The 10,457-nt window shown below is 38.9% G+C and overlaps 2 protein-coding genes across 2 annotated transcripts; both read left to right on the top strand.

Moving 5' to 3' along the window:
* The first annotated feature begins 624 nt into the window (after window positions 1–624).
* Window positions 625–2,808, top strand: LOC131334488 (expansin-A1-like). The gene is made up of 3 exons (XM_058369521.1): window positions 625–904; window positions 1,056–1,377; window positions 1,690–2,808. Exons 1-3 carry the CDS (start codon window positions 763–765, stop codon window positions 1,997–1,999), a joined length of 774 nt encoding a protein of 257 aa, XP_058225504.1. The 5' UTR covers window positions 625–762; the 3' UTR covers window positions 2,000–2,808.
* A 4,942-nt stretch (window positions 2,809–7,750) lies between these two features.
* On the top strand, window positions 7,751–10,230 carry LOC131334487 (expansin-A1-like). The gene is made up of 3 exons (XM_058369519.1): window positions 7,751–8,146; window positions 8,301–8,622; window positions 9,676–10,230. The coding sequence occupies exons 1-3, from the start codon at window positions 8,008–8,010 to the stop codon at window positions 9,980–9,982; spliced, it is 768 nt and encodes a 255-aa protein (XP_058225502.1). The 5' UTR covers window positions 7,751–8,007; the 3' UTR covers window positions 9,983–10,230.
* The last annotated feature ends 227 nt before the right edge of the window (window positions 10,231–10,457 follow it).

Below are 10,457 nucleotides of genomic sequence, written 5' to 3'. Positions count from 1 at the left end.
CTTTTAGACCAATAGTGGTCTAAAGCATCTACAAACCTAAGGATTTATTGTCAAGAATGATTGGTATTTGCCATATAAAAGTTAGGTCAAAGGGCAGCCATGTGAGCTTCAATCAGATGATTCTAATTTGATGCCAAAATATTATTAGAAGGAGAAAATCCTTTTAACGGCGGAGCTGTGAATAGTTATTTACGGAGCCAATCGCGACCGTCCAAAAGTGTTTTGGACGGTCGGGATGCTAATGAAACTTTTCAAGAGTTACATTACAATCTGAACCGTCCGGAACACTTTTGGACTATTACAATTTATTGCTGCTGTAGAGAACTTGTTCACGGCAAATAAGTTTCTCTCTATTAGCAAGAGGCGATTGAATCTGTTGCGTTTACCTGAACATGGCAACAACCGCCATATATTTTATTAGCAAAAAAGATAACCGCCACATATATTAAATTACCGCCATATATATTAGTATTAGCAAAAATATTATTTGGGTTTTTATTGTTTGATCCATTAATTCACGGCTATTTTGTTGGGAAAACCATGTGAGGGGGTGAGTCTGGAGACAACGTGGGAATTATAGAACGAATTCCAGAGAATTTTTTCACGTTGGCTGTGAATAAAACTGGGATAAATATATGAGGGATCACATGGGCAGTTGATGCCTTTGATGGGTCTGAGCACCCTTATTTAAGCACTGAATCGAAAAATACAGTACTCATCTTCTTCATCATTGTGTTTTGATATATTGGCCGAGTAAGAAAAATGTCGAAAAACGGCATTCTTGCAATGTTGATCATCCTTTCCATCTGCAATGTTTTCATCAATGTGGACGCGTTCACGGCTTCTGGCTGGCAGAGTGCTCATGCTACTTTCTATGGAGGCAGTGACGCCTCTGGAACGATGGGTATGTAGCTTGTATAGTTATAATTTCCACTTTTCATGTTCTTGCTGTTTAAAAAAAAAAATTTTGAAAGTAGAAGGAATCGAAGTAATGTAGAGTTGAGTTTCTGGGGTAATTTCTTTTGGTACTTATGAAATGACTTGGTTGGAAACAGCTGGAGCTTGTGGGTACGGTAACACCTATACAACTGGCTATGGAGTAGCGACTGCAGCTTTGAGCACTGCATTGTTCAATGGAGGGGCATCATGTGGGCAATGCTACAGGATTGTTTGTGATTATAGCGCGGATACACAATTTTGTATTAAAGGAACATCGATTACAGTCACCGCGAGTGACTTTTGCCCACCTAATTGGTCTGAACCAAGCGACAATGGAGGGTGGTGCAATCCTCCCCGCCAGCATTTCGACATGAGTGAACCTGCTTGGTTAAATATTGGGATTTACGTTGGTGGGATCGTGCCAGTATTGTACCAAAGGTCTTAATATTCTCCAACCTCTTTTCTCTCTTGCAGTATATACATACAGAGTAATGCCACATAATATAGAGTTTCATATAGACTGGTGTGACATTTCGTCGTTCTTAGGGATCATGTTTTGGATACCATATGAGTTGTGATTACTGCATATCTGGTTGGGTCATTCCATTAGTCTACTGCGAGCAATTCACATGGTATCCAAAACTTGGTCACCAGATATTTTATTGTCAATATCGCATCGTTGGATATATGAAAATATTATATATATATGTGCTTGTGGCTTATGGCTTTGGTCTTTGTGTGTGGATGCAGGGTCCCATGCAAGAAACATGGTGGAGTTAGATTCACAATCAATGGCAATGACTGGTTTCTTCTCGTATTGATAACCAATGTGGGTGGGGCTGGATCTATTCAATCTGTACAAATCAAAGGCTCAAATACTAATTGGATGACCATGACATGTAACTGGGGAGTAAACTGGCAATCCAGTGCCTATCTCGTTGGCCAATCTATCTCTTTTAGGGTCACAACATCTGATGGAGAAGTCCAAATATTTCCAAACATTGCACCTTCAAATTGGTGTATTGGCCAGACCTTCTCTAGCCTAGTTCAGTTCTACTGAAACTTCCATTTCGGGTTTCAGGATTGAGGAGGGTTTGTGATTTCTGTTGCTGGAGCGTGCTTTTTTTTAATTTTAAGCAGCCCGCCAATTTTTTTTTTTTTTTTTGTACGTATTTACACCATTTGTTGGGAATAAGGAAGATAAAAGAATAAAGTTGATGGTTGAGACTGGTTGAACGCATGAATTTGCAAAGTAGACAAATGGTTTTGGACACCCCAAATTGAAAAAATGAATATACAGAATGGGGAAAAAGGATTAACAGTGGTGATGTCTTCTGACATGGCAATCGCATCTCGTTAGGGAATAGATACCCTGCAGCTAGCAGCTGAGTACGATGATGGAGGTTGGGAAAGGATTCCAGGCTACGCCAGGGGAAAGGGTGGTGGAAGAGGTTGTAACTTCCGTGGGGATGGAAGAGGAGGATACAACAAAGAAGCTCCCTTTCAAGTCCGTGGTGTTGCTTCAAATTGATTATTCCAAATTGCCTGCATGCGCCAGAATTGAAAACTCCTTTCTATCGATGACAAAAAAGTACTCCACACCCGGTGCCTGGAACTGTTCTTGGAATTGCTTGCAAACTGCTCATAGGATTTCCAAATGCAGAATGGTCATGGTTTTAGATCTAATGGTCCGATACATGCAGCTGCTGGAGGCACTTAACTAGCAAGGCCCTTTTAGACATAATGCAGCGTTTCCGCTTTATCATGGTTGAATGTCCGTCTTTGTTTTAAAATTTTACTTGGAGGAAGTTAGTGTAGACCAAATTTGCAATTTTGAAACTGCAAAGGTGGGTTGATATGCTCAATCAACTTAATTGTTCTTGTTTAGTGAGAGGCACTTTCTTTCATTTGTATCTTGCTTACTGAATTTTTTGAGGTCTACCGCATTTGTGTGTGCCATGAAATGTGTAGATTAGCATAGAAGTAGCTTGATTACCAGTTTCGAAGGAGTTTTTTTATTTTTGGTAAGTAGTTTCGAAGGAGTTGTGTAACAACTAGTGTAGACTCGCATCTTCTATTCCAGTTTGTTTAACAAACACTTCTGCCAAACTTCTTGTGTTGAAATTTATAATCAAGTCTTTCATTTGAAATGTTCCGTGTGAAGCTAGGAGCATCACTATAGCCATGGGAGATCCTTGGGCTAGTAGAAAGAACTTGTGGGAATAGGCAAAGCATGAAACATCAATGATAGCTTTTGACCTCCTCCTGTCGCCATAGGTAGTTGTCATTGCGGTTTTCATTTAACGAGCTTTTATTTGACTCTTAGCAAGATCCTTCAAGAAACGTAAATAATGCTGGACAAGCAGAAAGGTTTACCTCATAAAATTGCCAGATTGCTAAGATAGCTTTTCTAGTGAGAACCACTTGGTTAATCAGTTGAGAGACAAGGTCCCGCCTTCGCTCAAATGAGTGTATTTGTGATCAAAGTCCACCTGATCAATTAGTTGTGAGACAAGTTAATCTCACCTTACCCTAGAGCCTGGAGTTGGAACCTGTCATGTGCGTGATACTCCAATCACCACCAAGTGGCCAGTGGTGAGTTCATTATTTGGAATTTTTTCGATCAAAGCTTGTGTTCACGTTTTCGTAGCCAATTAGTCGGGCCATATCTACTCTTTAGAACTTATAGCACGCTTTGTTTCCAACGTAGGTGCATTGGAGTCTTCCATAGCTGGGTGTGTGGTGTTAAAAGGCAATGGTTCTTAACCGGTATCTGGAGTTGCTTATTTACGTATCAATTAATGTACAAAAAATTAAAAATGTTGTAAGTCAATTAATGTACATGGAAAGAGGCATCAGAAAAGGAGGAAGGACTGATCATCGGGGGTATTAAGGTGGGAGCCAACGGTGATGTCTCATCTGCAAATTTGCAGATGACACTATGATATTTTGCAATAATAAAATTGATGAAATGCTTAATATCAAAAAAGATTGTCCATTTGGAAAAGAAGATATGTATCTGTGGGGGAAGATTAACTTTGGTGAAATCTACTTTGAGCAGTCTGCCCATTTACTACATGTCCCTGTATAAGATGCCCTCAGCAGTGAGCAGTGGCAAAAGCAACTGAAAAGGTGCCAAGCCAGTTTCTATGGGGAGATACCATACAGAGGAAAAAACTGCATATGGTAAAATGGGAAAACATGGCAAAAAGAAGAAAGTTTGGAGGGTTGGGTTTCAAAAGACTGGTGCAACACAACTCTGCGATGTTGGCCAGATGGTGGTGGAGATACAGTACAGAAAGGGATGCTTTGTGGGTAAAGGTGTCATTCAAGGCACATACAATCTGGGGAACGACAACAGGCTACCACAACGACTACCACAATTTCCAATGTTTGGATGACAACTCTGTTTTTGGTGAATTGATACATCAATGTTTCAAGATCAAGGTGAATGATGGTAAGCTAACAAGATTCCCTAGAACTCTATGTCTTGTCAACACAAAAGGAGGCAAAGGTGAGCGAGATAGCAGAGGAGAATGGGGTGGGAGGTTGGAACTTGATATTACAAGGAACCTATTTGTTTGGAAGAGAGATCAGTAGCAAAGTTTATACCAAAGACTGAATGGGTTTCAGCTTTCAAGGGCTAGGGAGGATGTATTGTGCTACAATGGGCTTGGGATCCCAAGCTTTATTTCTCTGTAAATCAGCATATCAGATAAGGGAGGAAGGTAGCCATCAATTGAATCCTCAAATTTCTGTAGTGTGGAGAAACATGTGTCCACCTAAGGTGGAAATTTTCACTTTGGCAAGCTTTACGGAATGGTATACCAACTAAATCAGCATCGGTTGGAAGGGGTATTATTGTTTAGAATGAAGGTGGGAATGATCTGAGTATCTTTCGCTCTGAATCAACTGAAACCGCAAACCATCTGCTGCTACATTGTATTTTTACATGGAAAATATGGTCAACCTAAAGTTGTAGCTCACATGGGTATTTGGTTCTACAAACCCATTCTCAAACCATGAAAAGGCATGTTGGGACATTAGCTTTTTACTGTATTTCTTCCTCATTCAACTTGCCTGTTGGATGTGTTCTCTTTTCCATTTGGTGATACGCTAGTGTATCCCATTCCGGGATTACCTCTAGCGTTGATACTAGCATTTTTTTCTCCGCTTTTCTTCCTCGATGCCCTTGCCGAGTTTAATAAAATTTTCATTTGCCGATAAAAAAAGAAGCTAAGTTTGCTCTTTAGGGAGGTTGATGTACTTGTTCTGTGGGATATTTGATACTTCGAAATCATCTCTTTTTTCATCCTTGTCTTTCTCGCCTCCGCGTGGCTATGTGTTTGGAAATTCTCTACTTCTCTCAACACAAGTGAAATGCTCCTTAAACTTGCTCGTGCTGCCCCTGTAACCAATGGAGAGCAGAGTTCCAAAAGTCCATGCGTTGAATGTCTTGCTTGCCTCGTTTTGCAGTCTTCTTATACGATTGGTTCTCTCTATCTTTCTTCTTTTTCTTGATTTCGGCTTCACTAATCAACAAGATTTTCTTTTAAAGCTGCAGTGCAATTCCAAATGTTCTTTTTTCCTAATAACTGGATGTCCGGACCAGCTTGCTCACACCTCGACCAATTCCAAAATGTTACAAAATGGCCATCTAATAATGAAAAAATCTCCGGAGAAACCCACGTTAATATGCACATGGAAGTTCCATTTTTTGGGAAAGATTCGAGCACTGGTAATAATAACCAACTTTTGTCATACTTTATGAATTATTCCAGGACTGACATCTCACATTTTCCTGCCACAAACACCGGGAAAAGGAGAAGCTTTCGAACCATTCAATGCTTAATTCAGTACCAAAATATTAGAAAATCCGTTGACATATGGAGATCAAATGCATTATTCTCTTACCTTGGCCTTTAATCCCGCTTGTTGATCAAGTTTTTCATTTTCAGTAAGACCTCATAAAAAAAAATTAAAATATGAAAAACCAAAGGTTGGGGCTCGGTGGTTAAGATTTGGGACTTAGCGATTTGCTTCCTCTTACATCTCAGGTTCAAACCTCTCCTAAGTGCTATCAATTCTACGGGCCAGTTCAACCCTGCATTTAATTGAGCTCCCACCAGTGAAATAGGAAATTGCTTGATGCCAACTAAGGAAACACCCATTTGAACGAGCTCGCACACCTAAAGAGCCAAGCTCAAAACACCTATAGAGACAAGAGCTCAAACCTAAAGAACGCAAAACAAAACAAACCTTACCACCACACCTGACCGAAAAAGATAAAGCCAATAAACCAAAACCTACACACTCAAAGCCAAAAAAAATCAACCCTAAAGATCCAACCACTTCAATCGACCTTATGAAAGATTTCATTATATATTTTGTTTGGGTCTCGGATTGACACATGATTGTTCTTAGCTTAGTTAAGGGATTTGATGCCATCATATCATTGTTCCTTTTAGTCTTTGTAACAATTTCAAATATTAATAAATTTTCTTTTGCCGTTCAAAAAAAATAAAGAAAGGGGAAATTGTTCCCCGAGAATATCAACCAAGATGAGCATAAACTGACCCGAACACCCTCAGCTATCTCTCAAATAAAAAAAAACTATAGTTAGTTAGTTATGGTGGTTTGCTATAGTTTTCAGTTCAGTCAAAAAAGGAATCTTTTCGGTTATAGTTAGTTAATGAGTGGATCTGGTTTTCCTTGTGATTAAAAAAGGGCCAGTATTCTTTCGTCGAGGTTCGAGATCAATTTTGTAATCAACATGAATTAATAATAATAATACAGAGATACGTATACCCTCTTTCTCTCTCTTCTCAATCATTCTTCGATTCAGTAAAATCCAATCTAATTCCCTGGGTTTCTCTCAAATCTGTTTTCTATATGGTATCAGAGTGGCATCTATTCCACCCCACATTTTAAAAATAGATAATCCGCACTCCACGATGACAGACTAGCAAAGAAGTTGCACGATGATAGCCCAAAAATAAGATGTACATGACAAACCTCAAGCATGGCTGCACATAAGGGAGAATGTTAAGGAAATATAGTCTGCATTGGTTGGGAGTGGTGGGTGATCATTTAATATAATGTTGAGACCTCTCCACCTAATAGCTTAAACTTTTGGGTTAAATATAAATATCGTAACTCATCCACATTTACAAATAACAAAGAAAGAATGTAAATGAAAAATGAAAGAATCACCTTCACTGGGATTAATTAGTCGGGGCAAAGTTTCACACCCTAAAAAAACACAACAATTATAAATGGGGTTGGCCTCCTTAAGATGTACTACATTGGATAAACCTTGGTTTGAGATCAATAATGGTTTAAAGTATTCATGAGCGTGTTTGCGATAAATGTTGAAATAGAATTTAAATTTTAGATTCAAATTCTGCTGCAGTTTGCAGATTCAAGAATTCAGATTTTAGTAAAAGTTAAGAAACATGTTTGTTACCCAAATTCAGCTTTGGATTTTTGAGAATTTCACTCCCTTTTTAGCTTTTCAAAATCCGGGAATCCATTATCTAGAATTTTTTGACAAACACTCTAAATTGATTTTGAAAAGCAAGAATCTAAAAATCTGCAAAAAATAAAAAAAATAAAAAAATTCTTGCAAACACGCACAAACTCCCCTCGCCGGTATCAGCATTAGGCATATTTAAAAAAAAAACTACGGTGAAGAATGATTGGAAGTTGCTATATATTTCTAAGGTCAAAGTTTAGCCATGTGAGTTTCAATCAGATGATTCTGATCTGAAGCCAAAAATATTACTAACTGGTGAGGGTGAAAAAGAAACAGTTTGGGTCTTATTGTTTGATCCAATTCACGGCTCCTCTGTTGAGCAAACCATGTGAGTGGAGTGAACGTGAGAATTACAAATGAATTTTAGAGAATTTCTTGAGGGTGGCTGTGACAAAAAATGGGACAAAGATATGAGGGATTAGGATCTGACCCTTATTTAAGACACACTCTCTGTGTTTAGAAAAACCACTCAACGAAAACAAAGTTCCCATTTTCTTCCTCGTCTGGCTTCTGCAACTGGAAGAGGAAGAAAAATGGCAAAAAACAGCATTCTTGCTCTGGTGATCATTTCCATTTGCCACAGTTTCATCAATGCGGACGCGTTCACGGCTTCTAGCTGGTATAGTGCTCATGCTACTTTCTATGGGGGCAGCGACGCCTCTGGAACAATGGGTATGTAACTTGTACAATTCTAATTTCCACATTCATGATCTTGTTTGTTTTTAAATTTTTTTTTTTTTTTTGAAGTGAAACGAATCGAAGCAATGCATAGTTGAGTTTTTGGAGTGATTTTTTTGTACTTACGAAATGACTTGGTTGGAAACAGCTGGAGCTTGTGGGTATGGTAACACATATACGACTGGCTATGGGGTAGCAACTACAGCTTTGAGCACTGCATTGTTCAACGGAGGGGCTTCATGTGGGCAATGCTATAGGATTGTTTGTGATTATTCCTTGGACCCACAATTTTGTATTAAAGATAAGGAGATTACTGTCACTGCGAGTGACTTTTGCCCGCCTAACTGGTCCGAACCAAGTGACAATGGAGGGTGGTGCAATCCTCCCCTCCAGCATTTCGACATGAGTGAACCTGCTTGGTTAAATATTGGGATTTATGTTGGTGGGATCGTTCCAGTATTGTACCAAAGGTCTTAATGTTCTCCAACCTCTTTCTCTTTTTCTTTTTTCTTTTTTACGGCTTTCTCTCTTACATGCTATCTATAGAAGTTCAATATACAATGGCGTCACATTTTGTGGTTTGAAGAGAAACAATCCCGACTTGTTGGGTTCAAAAAGGCTAGTATCATATTGCAGTGAATCATTAGTAAGTGGAGAAAGATCCATAGGCTGCAAAACCTCTTCGCTACTCCCTCCAGTCCTAACTGGTTGTCCACCATACTTTTACGTGCAATTTTTGAACCAAAATATAAGGTACTTTTGTGCATAATTTTTAAAATTTATTGACACCAAATTAAAGATGATTTGGTGTCAACAAATTCAAAAAATTATGCACGAAAGTACCTTATATTTTTTGGTTCGAAAATTGCATGTAAAAATATGGTAGACAGCCATACAGAAACGGAGGAAGTATTTTGTAGTGCACTTAAAATTGCACAATCATCCGTTGAGGTTGACGTTACCACATATCATGTATTTGGAGTGCATAGGGAACAAAGGGACAACAAGCTAGGCTTTGGGGAATTTGGCTTTCTGTATGCAAATTATATTTTTCAATTAATTTCCATATAAATGGGGATTGAGGGGGCCATGGCCCACCAAACTTATAAAATTTTACTTGGACCCCATGGTTCGTTCAGTATTACTGGATTTGGCCCCTCAAAAATCTTACACCAAACCCTCCAAAGTTCTTAATTTTTCATCTGAATCGTTTTGTTCTTTGGCTGTAGGAAGTACACTTATAGTAGTTGGCCACAGTGAGTTGAAAATTTTTTGCTGCCCTTATAATTTTTTTATGTATCCACCTCTCCGTAGAATGTAACACATATGAATAATACTTGACCATGATTTGAATACCACGTGAGTTGTCATTACCACATTGGTAAAAAACATGACAGGTGGGGTCATTCCATTAATGCATTATGGGCAATTCACATGGTATTCAAAACTTTGTCACTGGATATTGTCACCATAACATATGTAATCTTGTGGCTTACGGCTTTCGTCTTTGTGTGTGGTTGCAGGGTCCCATGCGTGAAACATGGTGGAGTTAGATTCACAATCAATGGCAATGAGTGGTGGAACACTGTCTTAATAACCAATGTGGCTGAGGCTGGATCTATTCAGTCCGTATCAATCAAAGGCTCAAACACTGATTGGATGACCATGTCATGGAACTGGGGCGCAAATTGGGTATCCAGTGCCGTTCTCGTTGGCCAGTCTATCTCCTTTATGGTCACAGCATCTGATGGAGAAGTCCAAACGTTTACCAACATTGCGCCTTCAAACTGGGAATTTGGCCAGACCTTCTCTAGCCTAGTTCAGTTCTAAAGTTGGAAATGTCGTTTCAGGGTTCCGGTTGAGGGTTTGTGGTATCTGGTGCTGTAGCGTGCTTTTTTGTTTTATAGAAGCAGCTCGCCATTCTTTTCTTGAGCTAAACAAAGGCCCTGTGTCGATAGACCTGGTATATATTTAGATGAAAGAATTTGGCACCTTCACTCGGTGATAGTATATCACAGTTGGATGTGATAATTGACACAGGGGTATGTCATTGAGTTTGAGTACTTCATCATGATGGATTTGGAAAGACTATTTGTATTTTTGATAAGCAATTTGGAATGACTATATACTGAATGAGATCCTTGATCGATTGTCAAGTTACTCACATCTTCCATTCCAGTTTGTTTAACAAACGCTACAACCAAACTTCTTGTGGTCAAATTTATAATCAAGTACTCTTTCATTTGAAATGTTTCCATGGAAAGCTCATTGCTCCATTGTGTTTTCTATGCGCATCACTAGAGCC

This window comes from Rhododendron vialii, chromosome 7a (genome assembly GCF_030253575.1).
Source record: "Rhododendron vialii isolate Sample 1 chromosome 7a, ASM3025357v1".
Classification (NCBI taxonomy): Eukaryota; Viridiplantae; Streptophyta; class Magnoliopsida; order Ericales; family Ericaceae; genus Rhododendron; species Rhododendron vialii.
This window is presented reverse-complemented; position numbering and strand designations above follow the sequence as displayed.

What these genes read in the sequence shown, in the direction of transcription:
- LOC131334488 (XM_058369521.1), top strand. Translation starts at nt 763, where the DNA reads ATGTCGAAAAACGGCATTCTTGCAATGTTGATCATCCTTTCCATCTGC. An exon ending in TGACGCCTCTGGAACGATGG is followed by an intron (nt 905 to 1,055) that starts GTATGTAGCTTG and finishes GGTTGGAAACAG; the next exon opens with CTGGAGCTTGTGGGTACGGT. An exon ending in GTGCCAGTATTGTACCAAAG is followed by an intron (nt 1,378 to 1,689) that starts GTCTTAATATTC and finishes GTGTGGATGCAG; the next exon opens with GGTCCCATGCAAGAAACATG.
- LOC131334487 (XM_058369519.1), top strand. Translation starts at nt 8,008, where the DNA reads ATGGCAAAAAACAGCATTCTTGCTCTGGTGATCATTTCCATTTGCCAC. An exon ending in CGACGCCTCTGGAACAATGG is followed by an intron (nt 8,147 to 8,300) that starts GTATGTAACTTG and finishes GGTTGGAAACAG; the next exon opens with CTGGAGCTTGTGGGTATGGT. An exon ending in GTTCCAGTATTGTACCAAAG is followed by an intron (nt 8,623 to 9,675) that starts GTCTTAATGTTC and finishes GTGTGGTTGCAG; the next exon opens with GGTCCCATGCGTGAAACATG.